Source organism: Blastomyces gilchristii (assembly GCF_000003855.2).
Source record: "Blastomyces gilchristii SLH14081 genomic scaffold supercont1.6, whole genome shotgun sequence".
NCBI lineage: Eukaryota > Fungi > Ascomycota > Eurotiomycetes > Onygenales > Ajellomycetaceae > Blastomyces > Blastomyces gilchristii.
Genome location: NW_003101677.1, coordinates 1090900 through 1103663, shown reverse-complemented (window position 1 = coordinate 1103663; position 12764 = coordinate 1090900). Strand labels below are relative to the sequence as shown.

Sequence of the window (12764 nt, the reverse complement as noted above, 5' to 3'; positions counted from 1 at the left end):
GTAAATTGAAGATATGAAAATAGCACATGCAAGGCCCAAATGTTACATATAATTCGACCCGTTTCCAGGCACCGAAACTATGAAGATTCGTAAGATCTACAAGTAGGGGAGAGAGGGAATCGAGCTGATTAGATCAGACTAGAGCCGATGAGCGTCTCTTGCTCAGCTATTCTCTAATGCTATATGGCTGTGCTTTGCAATTTGTACTTTTTTTTTGTTTTCTTTTATTCTTTTTTATTCTTTGTTCTTTCTTTGTTGTCCAGCAGCGGGAGTTCGTAATTATTCTAGGAATTGACCTTCAAGGAGTGATAGCTTATATGTTACATCTTTTCATTGATGAACAAAGAAGAGCAACAAGCCAAGATGTGTCAAGTGAGAGTATGATCAAGTTGGTAAATACTTGACATCGTGCGTTTGCTGGATTTCATCCCTAATCTTTGTGTTTGGATTTGCCTACAATTTGGTGAAAGGCTAACCGGAAGAGGACCTCGCGAAGGGTGAGTGAGTTCTTCATTCGCGGGGGTTCTAGTCCGCTTTGCCCAGGATGCGGTTACCTAATTGAAGCGACAGACCAGGGTTGTCGTGTTGGCCTGCTATTATGTGTGGAAATTCCGCAGTGAGGACGCAGTGAAATGTAAGTCTTTGCCTTTGATTGCTAGATGAGTAGTCTCAAACATTGGAAAGAAAAAACCCCTAGACTGCGAGCGAATCCTAAGGGACCGCTCGAATTTTTCGGTGCTCTGATTCAACATGGTCGTTAGGTTCTCATCCCCGCAGAAGAAGCCAATCAATGCCCGGTACAGATTTTAGGGTTTCTGAGCTAGCCCAAATAGGACTGTTAAGCGAGAATGCCAAGCGCCGGTCCCAAAGCTTATTTTGACATCGATTAAAAGACCAGGCGTAGCTTTTCTGCTGATTCATTCATGTCTGTTTTACAGCTTGTATAAAACTACATAATACCTTGGGTGTAGATTAGCCTAACACCAAAGGTTCAATAATAATCCACTTGAGAAATCCTACCAATTCTCTGTTTGCTCCACTTTTCCTGTCCATTATATATTGCAGGACAGATGACCCCTGATCTTGATCCCCTGACACTCAGCAAAAGCACTTGGTTTTAAAAATCGATTTCAAGCAGATCACTGCTGCCATCAAGTGCTGATTGTTTTTCTCTCTGCATAACTTTTTCTTGATCTAATCATCCGACAGCTGGATGTTTTTATCAAAACAGAGCAAGGCTTTTGCTCCGAGGATTCCTTTTTGCTTCTTCTGGCGTTGGGATAAGCCATTCTGTCAATTTTTTTATCAATGAGTGTATACTCATCGTTTAATATTCTCAGCACTCTCAATCAATGAAAAGCTAGCTGAAAAAAATGTTTGGTACACGCCTACATATACCACCTTTTTCTGAGATTGTAGGCAAACGTTAAATAGTTGATCTTACATGGAAATATTTCTCCCACAGCTTTTGATAAGGAAACTCTTGATGGAATTACTCAAACATAATGCTTGAGCCTTAACCTAGGGGCAGAGTGGATGTTTCATTTCATTTGCACTGGCATGGTTTATGTCTCCATGTGGTGTTCACAAAAATATGAGCAAGGTTCTACAATCAAATACCCATTCAGTACCGCATTTATCTATATACCCTGAACTTAAACAATGAATGTAACGGCGCGAAAGATATTCACACCTCACATCACTCACCTTCTTCATCCAGCTTCTTCGCAGCATTTCTCTGGGCTACAGCCAGCTGTACTCTTCGTTCACTTACCTCCACCAAGGTAAATAAATAAATAATACGTCACTCGAAGCCCAATGAGCTTGCTCAAGGCGAAATTTCGCGTTAGCGCTGTCTATTCCTTAGGTAGAGGGGTAGAAATAGCCCTCCTCAGCCCCTGTGGGACAGACTAACCTTCCAGCACTTGATTTCTGTTGCATTAAGTACCTCTAGATACCTAGGGAACTAACCAATGCAACAATCAATTCGCTCCCCCCCCTTTCTCTCTTCCTCTCAGTAAATACCTAGTGACAAGTGCTTATGTGTTTTCCATGAGCTATCCTAGCTCATCCTGTCCCATCCCATCCTTCACATCATTTCTTTACTATTCCATGCTCCATGTTAACTAACAGCTAGGCTTATGATATGATTACACAGCACTTTCTACTCTTTGATTTCCCCTCTCCCCTCGCCGTTTGCCATGTAGGGGATTCGGCACTACGGGGAAAAAAAAAAAAAAAAAAAAAAAAAGAGGCTTTTCTTTGACCCCCTAAACAAATATGAGATATCTAGATATGATACAGTCATCACAATTCCATTCCCACCATTCCCCTCTGCCCTCTGCTCGTTGAAAGGAACGCCGAAGAAGAAAAAGGGAGGGCAGCTGTTTCATAATAATACACACTTTTTGATAATTATTATATAGAGTGATGTGATCCCGCGCTTTTGCGAATGTTCAGTCAGCTGTTTACAACTATATTAAATACCTACTACGCTCCTCCCAACATAGTCCCCGAATCCCACATACCATACATACATACATACATACATACATACATAACCTTCATTGAACACGATGCGAGTTTAGGGGTTGGTTCTGTACCACTTCCATCATCATTGCCCGGCAAGAGAGCCTTTTGCCGTTGGGATCATCCCCGCAAGGGAAGTATCAGCCTGGGAGGGGAAATTTTTAAGAGGAGGAAGATTGAAGATTGCGATATGATTTAGCCAGTAACAACAGCCACTTATGTATTTGTGGGGTAATTATGTGGATATACAACCGATCCAGGAATATCAAGAGAGGACCCAAAAAAAAAAAAAAAAATGAGAAAAATGATAACCACTCTGCACTATATAATGTATACAAATCCATACAACATACATAGGAGGGAAAAGTACCACTCACACCACCCCCTCACTCACACAGGCCCCACCACCACCACTCCTACCTCCCCTACCCCCCCTCCCCTCCGCCAACCGCTTCGTAACAACCGCCGCCCCAATCGTCGCTAGCCCCCCAAACCTCAACACCCAGCCCACAGAATCATCCGCCGGCTCCCCGCGCGGCTTCTGCAGCGCGCTGAAGATAAGACTGCTCACCAGCGTCGAGAAGATCTGCGGGCAGGAGACGGCCACGTTGTGGATGCCGAGGATCACGCCCGCTTGGTCGGTTGTGTCGTTTTCGTCATCGTCGTCCTCGTCGTCGATGATAGCGTCCTCGTCATCCTCAACGCCGCGATCAGAGCTCCCGGCGTCGTCTTTGTCGTCGTTGCTATTGTCCGTGGTGTTAACGGGACCCGGCGTGGACGTTGATGCAGTGGGCTGACGGGCCAGACTGGAGGCTCCACCAACCCCGCTGTCCACCTCCTCCATGCCCTCTCTACTATTTTCCCCACTGGAACCTCCAGCCGCCCGATGTTCCCTGGGCTCCGCTAAAAACCCCCGATATTCGCTACTACCAGGACTCGCACGATGCAACCGATACTTCCGCCTCCGTTTCTTCGCATCACTCCTCGCCACCTCAGCCGATATAAGCGCAAACGGCGCCCAAAGCGTCAGCGCCCAGGGAATGCCAACGATAGATACGACAACCGTCCCGGCCTGCGGCGTGCTGATGAAAAACGTGCTGAACATACACAGGCTGAAGAGGATGTGGGACATGAGCCAGGCACGCCGGAGGGTGAAGCCCGGTATCTGCAGGCGGGAGAGGAGGGAGGGAGTTTCTCTATCCGTTCCTCCTTCGAGCGGTTCGCTGAGTTGTGGAGGGGGAGGTGGTGGTGGTTGGGGAATCGCCGCTACGGATGAGGCGGTGATGGACATAGTTGACGTAGATTCTCTGCGCGTACGATACGGGTGCGGCCGGGCGGCTGGGGCCACAGCAGTTTTCCGCGATGGCAAACTTGGTCGATAGGTCGGTACGACAAGGAGCGGCAGTATAATGCTCGCCGCGAACGATATGATCGCGTAGACCAGTAGTGCAAAGGTACCCACCCGCGTAGCCGTCACCCAGGCCTCGTCGATATCCTCAGGCGACAAGTGGGGGTGTTCCTCAAATATAGGATTGACATACAACTGGCCAATATACGTGGTGATATAAAACAGAAACGGGAACCAGCCGATCCACGCGAAGAGCTGGATCTCGCAGACCTTGCGGATCTGCGGCGGCAGGTTGCGAATGGATTGGAAAACCTGCTTGAAGAACGCGACGACGCCAGGGTTATCTGACGATGGTGGCCCTTCCAGGCGCGGATCACGTTCCGTGATGTAGAGGCAGCTAATCAAAAGCGTGATGCCCAGCGACAGCGATGCAATCACACAGAGGACTTGGAATTGCGTCTTTCCAAAAAACGGGAGTATTTTAGGCAGGTCGAGGTAGCCAGAGATATATCCCAGGATATTGCCAATGCCAGTGAGCCGACTTGCCCATGCATTTGCGGATTCCTGCTGATGCGCCGGTGCATTGTCGACTATGAAAGCTCGGATAGCCGCTTGCACTAAAAAAAAAGCCCCAAGCCAATGTAAGCACGAGACCTTTAACAGTCATGTCCAACGAAAAAGGGAGGGGTGGAGAAACAGAAACTCACCCGTATTAATAGCAAAATCAAGACAATACATCAAAATCGTCGCCACGACTATTGAGGTTACTTTGACCCCCGTGGAGCGGAAGGGAACTCCAAATATGCCCAAGACGCCGCCCACGATCTCACGAGTCCACGCAAGCGCGAGTAGGGATATGATCGTCGCAATCCCGCCCCCGATCATAAACGGCTTTCGTTTCCCCCATGATATTCTGCAGTTATCGCTGCGGATGCCGACGTATGGTTGGACAAGGGTTCCTGTTAAGGGGCCTGCTATCCACACGAATGCCAGGAGGGACTTATCCATCCCAAGTGAGAGTAAGTAGGGCTGTAGACAAAAAATATTAGCTTCTTCGTATCCACGGGGGGAAATATCAGGCAAAAAATTCCCATGCACATACAGATCCACTAGACAACTCCACAGACCAAACAATTTGTAAACTACATCATCAACACCAAAAGTTAGCAATCAATCAATCAATCAACCCAAACCGCAAATAACAAATAAGCAAAACGTCAAAAAAAAAAAAAAAAAAAAAAAAAAAAAAAAAAAGAGCAAAATCTTACCCCCCAATACTCAACGTAAGCAAAAAGAGATACAAGCTACTCTTCGACACAGCATCCTTGCAAACTTCCTTCGCGAAATCATCATCATCATCTGCTGCTGCTGCTGCTGCCGCCGCATCACCACCACCGAACAACCCTCCGGAATCATCGGCAATGGCATTGTGTCCCGACGACGCCTGCTCACCCGCACCAAGGAGTGGAGACCGATCCGACTCTCTATCCGGCAATGACGAGCTCATAAGAGGAGGTATGTATATAAAGGGGAGAAAAGACGCTGCGCGAGGGTGTATTCTTTTTCTGCTTCTTCCTTTCTATATCTGCTTTTCCGTGGATGACGCTTGTCGGGTATCATGTACAGTACATCTCCCTTCCTCTCTCTCTCTCTCCTTCCTTTCGTTTCCGCAGCAAAAAAGCCGGGCCGTTCCCCTAGCGGGCCGTGGTATGATATGGATGTATGTATCTACCTCCCCAACACAGTCGAACGTGCACAAAACTATCGTCTCTCCTTTCTTTCTTTCCGCGGGGAGTTTGATTTTGCACCCCTTCGCCCTCTCCGTGCGTTTCTCAGAGAACAGGGGGTGGGTGGTAAGTTAAGAAGTGCGTTTGGTGATCTTTGCCGGGCACAGTACCGTATTTATCTCTATCAGCAGTCGGAAAAAACGGGCAATAAACGGCTCGTGTCCAAGAGGGTAAAAAGAAAAAGAAAGCAAACAAAGCGTAAAGTACAATAAACGTCGGGTAAAATAAATATATATATGTTAATGTTATTCCCTCCCCAGCTCACATCAACCCGTCGTTTTCCCTCGTCCTTGTTGTTGAATCCGCCAGACAAGACCAGACTTACGTAGTAACGTAATAAATAGCTAAGTTCAGTTAGCTAGTTTGCGGGCCACATCACATTCTCCTCCCGCAGCTCCTTTTCCTTCGCCGATAAGAACTCCTAACTAAAATCCTAGCATGCGATGCGATGCGATGTGATGTGATGTGATGTTGGGAAATGAGGGAGGTATATGCGGGAGGGTAAGTTGGAAGAAGAAGGGCAACAGTTAAGCCGGCCAAGTTCAGGCCTGGTCTGTTCTTTCCGGAATAGGAAAGGTCGCTACCAACCTTGGAGCTGTGTAACGACCTCATGTATCGCCGCCTCCGGAAACTCTAAATATCGCAGACACAAGCTTCGTCGTCTGATTCTCCACATGAAACGTTGTCATGGGCAGGCGTGGAAACTTGGAAGCAACAAAAGATTAAAGGAAGACATAATTCATTCAATCACTCTTCAAGAGCTGCAGTTTATTGCATGTATAGAAAAATTAATTGAAAGAAATCAAATGAAGTATGTTATACTTACTTCAAATAAAAATCACAAAAACCAAAGAAATATAAAAGAAGGATAGAGTGTCAAAGAGCATCTAGCAAAATAATAAGTCAAGAGAATCTGTTTCAGAAGAAAAAAAAAAAAAAAAAAAACTAGAAAGAAAAGGAAAGGAGAGAGACAGAGAATTAAGAAAATCAATTATAATATAAAGTATATAATAAGTATCATAGTAGGTAGCAGCAGTAGCAAATAGCACATAAATAGGAACAGAGACAAAAAAAGCTCATAATCATAGGCAAAAAGAGAAACATTGGAATAGCAAAAATATAAGAAAAGTCAGATAAGAAAGTAGTAAGAAATATTCAGCAGATGAGTGTAGATGTGAAGATGTGTAGACATGTACCAGTGCAGATGTCCATGTGTTTCAAAAGAGTATCAAATCGGCTCTGAATAATGTCTCTTTGTGTACGCATCAACCAACAACCAGTCAATCAGTCCACAACCTGGGGCTTGTGGGGAGGAGGACGGTAACGAGGGAACTTCTTGTATAGTATGAAAACAAACCCAAAAAATATCTTCCATTCTTCCGAACGAGAGAAACGGAGACAAGACGCAGACCGGGGGGGGGGGGAGTGACAAGGAAAGCCATGTATATATATGTATGTGTGGGGGTATATATAAAAGGGTCATAAACTAGAAACGCGCAAAAACCAATAAACCAAAACCAAAAAAAAATGGCAACAGGAATAGATAGATATATCGGATAAGATAGATGGGGAGGAGCTTGAAGGATTATTCGAAGGGGCGCGGAAGGAAATATATAGATAGGAAGGAGAGACATAAATCAGCAGTGATAACTAGCATAAAACCCGATTCCCTTTCTATAACAGAGCAAAGCATAACCACACAAAGGAAAAGAAAAAGGAAAGAAAGAAAGAAAGGAAAATCCAAGATCAAAAAATATCCATACCAAAATTCATATCCAAAAAGGAGCCAACACCACCTTTCCAAAACCACCATGTCCCGCGATGGGGAGGAGGAAGGAATGGAATCCTCAAAGGAGAAAGAGCAAAAGAGCAGAGTAGCGGAAAGCAAAGCCAAAGCAACGCAACGCAAAAGGGCAAAAACGCAAAGACGTATAAACCCCCAGCAGCCAACCCAGCCCAGCCCAACCAGCAAGCCCTCTTCTAGATATGTTGCTGCAGGAGGTGAGGCGTTATCATCTGCGGCGTGACCATTGTTGGTAAACTAGTTTGCATCACCATAGATGACGGCATGGAAGTTACGTTGGCCATGTTGACCATGCTGGTCGGCATGTAATTATTATTATTGCCGTTGTTTTTGGTGTTATTGTTGTTGCTACCGTTGTTATTATTATTGCTGCTACTATGGTGGTGGTGGTCGGTGTTATTAGTGTTTCTGTTCCTGTTAGTGTGGCTGTTGCTGTGGTTATGGCTGTGGCTGTTCGGGTCTGAAGACGATCGAGGCGACTCAGTATCTCCCAGCGATCCGAATTCCTGTTCCTCGTGTTCTTGTTCGCGATCCTCGTCCGAGTAGTTGTTCACTATCTGCTGCCCGCTCTGCTGTGTTTCATGGGTACGGCGGTGTCTGCAATGGCCGCAACAAGGGTAGTTAGTTAGCGGGGTAGCTCCAGAAGGCACGGTACTATTTTTAGCCAGTCTGGCAGAGAAAGAAAAGAAAAAGAAAAAGAAAAAGAAACAGGTGAAACATACTGGGCAAGATTGTCCGACCGTGAAAAGGCCCTATTGCAGTAAGGGCACGGATAGGGGCGTTCTTGCGTGTGGGTCCTCACGTGTCTAGGCGCCCAGTCAGTCAGTGAAAAAAGCCCAGCGGTTAGAACAAGTTTTAAAGCCCGCAAACATTTGAACCAAACAGAATGCTCCAAATCAAATCCTGCGCGATGCAAAATATTCAAAAATAGCAGCACATACCGTTTCAGATGTTCTAGTCTCTTAAACAACCTGCCACATGACGGGATGGGGCAGGAATGTGATTTCTGAGGATAAGGGCCAAGCTCCATCATTGTCGCACTGCGGGCGCGACGGACGGGACCAGGCCGATCGCCCTTGCCATTGGCTGAGCTCGCGGCAATAGCATTGTCGATTTGGTCACCATTGGGTAACGATGACAACTCATCGTGGGCCTGGATCAGGGATAGAGGGTGCTCGGGGGGACTTTCCTCTAGACTTGGCAGCGGAGTGCCCGTTCGAGATAGTTCGTGCAGCAGATCCTTTTGGTTCACGACCGTAGATGTGTAACTATTGGTTAAACCTGGAGGCGAGTCGTTGTTTGATTCCTCCCCTTCCATAACCGCCGGGACAGACCTGGACATGGAACGGCGAAGCTCACTTGGTCGTGTCACGGAATGGGCATGGGCGTGGGCGTGGGCGTGGGCGTGGGCGTGAGAATGGCCGTGCGACTGAGTAGATTGCCCAGCAGCCGCTGCAATGGCATGGGTGATGCTGGCAGGGATCGACGATCGTCGTCTCCGTTGTTTGTAGGTTGGAGATCCTTCAATGACTGAATATACATTGGTAGTTGGGAATGTGCGAGTTGCGGTAGAAAACTGTGGACCCACAAGATTGGAAGGAGGAAGTTGCATCATTGGAGCGAAGCCTGTCGGGTTCCCAATATCGGGGATGGCGGTATACAAGCCAGTGTCCTCATTGGCAATGTAAGCAGGCTCCTGGCCAAGATGTAGCGAGTGTTGTGGAGGTGTAATTGGTTCAAAGGATATCCCTCTTGCACCATACTCGTCATAGTGCGATGAAACGAACGATGGGGCCGGCGAGTACTCCATAAACGTCGGCATGGATGTATGGCGCTGGTGGATTCTGGAGACAGGGGTGCCGTTTCGATCGTAGCTAAACTGTCCCAGATCCTGTTCGGGTTTGCTCATACCGTTGGTCAACGAGTTATTGGGCATTCCCATGGAATTGTACAAACCCTGGTTGCTGGTGTCCTCTTGAAGAACTGGCATCGATTGGGGTAGTTGCGGTGGTGGCATAGAATCAGTGGCTCTCCCCATAGGGGAGGTAGAGTGAGTGTAGGCCGTGCTGGCGTGGGCAGAGAAAGAAGACGAATTTGCTTGTTGCGCCTTTGTGAGTTGCTCAAAGAGAGACTGTGAGGAATCGAATTCGAACGACAAGGCAGGTTCATTGACTGCCACCGTAGTTGCTTCCTGACCCATCTTTTCCCGCTTCAAATCCCGCTCCAAGGCATCGAGGAAGAGCCGATCGTGAGGTACACTATACCAGTAGAAGACCTTCTGCTTTTTCTGCGTTCGAATACAGTTATTTTTATATAGGAAGTCCAAAAAGGCGCTCTTTGGCTCCTCGAGGGACGCATCGGTGCCGGACTTCAGGTTGCGAAGATCAGAGAAGATGCCCTCTTCGAACTTCTTGGTGTTTTTAACTGGACGGCCAAAGGCCTGGAATCGAAAGGATAAGCATCGCACGATGTCGGTTCCCGAAATATGGAAAAGGTTATTCCTGCGATCGTTCTGTTAGACTCGACTGACCTTCTCCTTCCCCCGCCTCAAACCCTAGTCGTATCACGGGCAAAAAGACATACCATAAAACACACGAAACATAGTCGCCTGTTGGGAGTAAGAATCGTCTGATGAGTTGATCTGGAGCCCAATCGACCGGCGCGGATATAAGGAAGTATTTTACTATAGCCATGAATTAGGGACGGTGGTTTTTTTTTTAGGTGACCATGGCTCTAACGCGCAAGGACAGGGATGGATAATCCGAACGACGTGGCGGTTCAAGGACTTAAATATCGAGCCGACACAAGAAAATGGCGAAAAGGCAGAGAGTAGACTCACAATTATCGACTTGCTGTAGGGCAACCTGTGCATCTCGGGGGAGACTTTGTTGAGCCTCGTTGGAAAGCATGAAGGTTTCTGGCTTTTGCGGTGGTGCCATCGAAGCACCATGCTGCGAATACATGGCCATTTTGCAGATCGAACCTATCTCTTAAAACGCGGAGGGGTTAGTCATATTGCAACGAGAATGCAGTTTTTAAGAAGATAAATGCCAAGATAGAAAAATGCAATGGGAACGAAATTTCGCATCCGCAGGGCTGTGTCTCTCTTCGGGGACAGGTGCAGTAGAAGGGGTGCGAGCGAGAGAGCGCGAGAGAGCGCGAGAGATAGAGAGAGAGGGGGAAACTAACCGTCTAGGAGACAGTGAAAAACCACACGGAACAACGACGCAATGGGCACCAGCCACGCGAGAGAAGAAAAATGAAAAAGCGAGAAGAGAAACGAATGTTAAAAGGGTTGGAAAAATGGGAGGAGAGATTCCCAGATGGCGGTTGTTGTTGGTGGTGGTGGAGGTGATGTTGTTGTGCGAGGAGCCAGCCTCACTCCGACACTGCCGCGAATCCTGTCGAGAAAAGCAACGAAGAAGAGAGCTGAGAGTCCGGGCCTGCCCTGATCGAACGCTTCTCTATCTCTACTTGCTTCTTTTTATATTTTTTTTAATATCTATTTTTTGGTCGATAAAAAAAGGTGTACTTGGCGCGCTCGACGGGGTTGACAGGGGGTGTTGGTGTGATCGAAACGAAGGTAAAAAATAATAATGTGTGATGTTTGGTTTTAAAAAGACATGAAAAAATTAGAAGAAGAAAAGAAGAAGAAAATGGAGAAAAAAAGAAGGCACAAGAGAACGGGATGACGGGAGAAAAAGAGAGAGAAAAAAAAAAAAAGAGAGAGAGAGAGAGAGAGAGAGAGAGAGAGAAGAGGAGGACGGCGGGAGGGGAGGAAGGTGGATAATAATAATAATAATAATAATAATAATAATAATAATAATAATAACAATAATTATGAGAATACTACGGAGTACTTTTGCAGACAGAGCGAGCGCTGTGACGGCGGCAGACGGGATATTATTATTATGGGAGGTGGGAGGGGAGGTGGGATATGGGGGGGCGCCGGCAGATAAGGGGAAAAAGAAAGGGCGGCCACGGGCAAGCAGGAAGAAGTAGTAGAAGAAGTAGAAGAAGTAGAAGAAGTAGAAGAAGAAGAAGAAGAGAAGAAGAAGAGGACGGGGGTTGGGTTGCCGCCGGGGACTGAGGGATGGGATGAGGGAATCTTTTGGACAGACAGGACAGACAGCCGGACAAGACACAATACAAGGACAGGACAGGACAGGACAGGCAACAGAGAGCGAGAGAGACGAGAGACGAGAGACGAGAGGTAGGGAGAGAGACAGACAGAAGAGACAGACAGAACAGACAGACTGGGGCGACGACGGACAATCCAGTCCAGTCCAGTCCAGTCCAAGGACGAGTTAGCGGCAAGCAATCATAGACGACACTCGGCGGCTGGACACGGGCGCGCTGGGCACTGGGCACTGGGCACTGGGCACTGGGTAGTGGGTAGTGTAGTGGGTAAGTGTAGTGGGCAGCAGCAACAGTGGGGACTTGTGGGGAGTGAGTGGGAGTGAATGATGTTGATGAGTAACTAACTAGTACTACTACTAAGTAGTCGTCGTTGTCGTCGTCGTCGTGGATCGGCTCACTGGCTCAGTGTCGGGTGGGCCAACGATACTAGTATGATTAGTATCTGGACACCGGCGCAAGGAGTACAGGAATCAGGAGCCAGGCCAGGGCCCAGCACTTGGAGTCTTGATAACTACTCCGTAGAGAGAGAAGGAGCGAGAGAAATGTATAAAATAAGCATCATATCATGACAGGATAGTTAGTAATAATTAATATTACTACTTATGTATTATTATTTTATTTTATTCATTCTGCCTTTTATTATTAACTAACTTACTACGGGTATGCAAGTGTGGATTGTGTTAATTACCACTGTACATGTACCTGTACCTGTAACTACCTGTACCTGTACCTGGTAGGTATTACTAATTCTGATTTGGCTGGCAACAACAGGTGAAGCCTGATCAAGGACCCAGCCCCCAGCCCAGCCCAGACAAGGGTCTGATGGGCAGTAGAAGAGCAATTATTGATCAATCAATCACTAAGTTGATGTCAGAGAAGAGAATACTTTAAAAAGAACAGGATGAAGATGGAGAAAACTCACCAGTTGACCAGTCATCACAATCACAACTCAGCACCTGCTTCTGAATCTTCTGTACTTTTTTTATTCTTATTATTACATAGTATTACTGACTATTAACTAGTTAACATTGATAGGCATATCCAAAAATAGCCATAAGAAAAAGAAAGAAAAAAGAAAAAAAAATTTATACCTTCACTGGAAAGATTTATTAGCTGCATACATAAAACTCCAGTCAAACTCTGATTTCTTTTTCTG

The 12764-nt window shown here is 46.7% G+C and overlaps 2 protein-coding genes across 4 annotated transcripts; both read right to left on the bottom strand.

The window, feature by feature from the left end:
• Positions 1–2383: 2383 nt before the first annotated feature.
• Positions 2384–6586, bottom strand: BDBG_03852. Of its 2 annotated transcripts, XM_031721430.1 has the most exons (5): positions 5990–6183; positions 5146–5756; positions 4980–5019; positions 4585–4906; positions 2827–4494 (listed from the first exon to the last, which is right to left on the bottom strand). In XM_031721430.1, the coding sequence occupies exons 2-5, from the start codon at positions 5382–5384 to the stop codon at positions 2903–2905; spliced, it is 2193 nt and encodes a 730-aa protein (XP_031577971.1). In that variant the 5' UTR covers positions 5385–5756; positions 5990–6183; the 3' UTR covers positions 2827–2902. The 2 variants fall into 2 exon arrangements, with proteins under 2 accessions (XP_031577970.1, XP_031577971.1); XM_031721429.1 differs by having other exon boundaries at positions 2384–4494; positions 5146–6586.
• Position 6587: 1 nt separating this feature from the next.
• Positions 6588–11891, bottom strand: BDBG_03851. Of its 2 annotated transcripts, none has more exons than XM_031721427.1 (6): positions 10658–11891; positions 10308–10457; positions 10052–10151; positions 8410–9969; positions 8191–8274; positions 6588–8065 (listed from the first exon to the last, which is right to left on the bottom strand). In XM_031721427.1, the coding sequence occupies exons 2-6, from the start codon at positions 10435–10437 to the stop codon at positions 7645–7647; spliced, it is 2295 nt and encodes a 764-aa protein (XP_031577968.1). In that variant the 5' UTR covers positions 10438–10457; positions 10658–11891; the 3' UTR covers positions 6588–7644. The 2 variants fall into 2 exon arrangements, with proteins under 2 accessions (XP_031577968.1, XP_031577969.1); XM_031721428.1 differs by having other exon boundaries at positions 10308–10451.
• Between the last annotated feature and the right edge of the window lie 873 nt (positions 11892–12764).

Excerpts from the sequence above, each read along its gene's own strand:
- BDBG_03852 (XM_031721429.1), bottom strand. The coding sequence starts at position 5,384 with ATGAGCTCGTCATTGCCGGATAGAGAGTCGGATCGGTCTCCACTCCTT. Across the intron at positions 4,907-4,979 it reads TGGAGTTGTCTAGTGGATCT|CCCTACTTACTCTCACTTGG; the intron begins GTATGTGCATGG and ends TTTTGTCTACAG. Across the intron at positions 4,495-4,584 it reads TGATTTTGCTATTAATACGG|TGCAAGCGGCTATCCGAGCT; the intron begins GTGAGTTTCTGT and ends CTTTTTTTTTAG.
- BDBG_03851 (XM_031721427.1), bottom strand. The coding sequence starts at position 10,437 with ATGGCCATGTATTCGCAGCATGGTGCTTCGATGGCACCACCGCAAAAG. Across the intron at positions 10,152-10,307 it reads CCTACAGCAAGTCGATAATT|TAAAATACTTCCTTATATCC; the intron begins GTGAGTCTACTC and ends TCATGGCTATAG. Across the intron at positions 9,970-10,051 it reads TATGTTTCGTGTGTTTTATG|GAATAACCTTTTCCATATTT; the intron begins GTATGTCTTTTT and ends GAACGATCGCAG.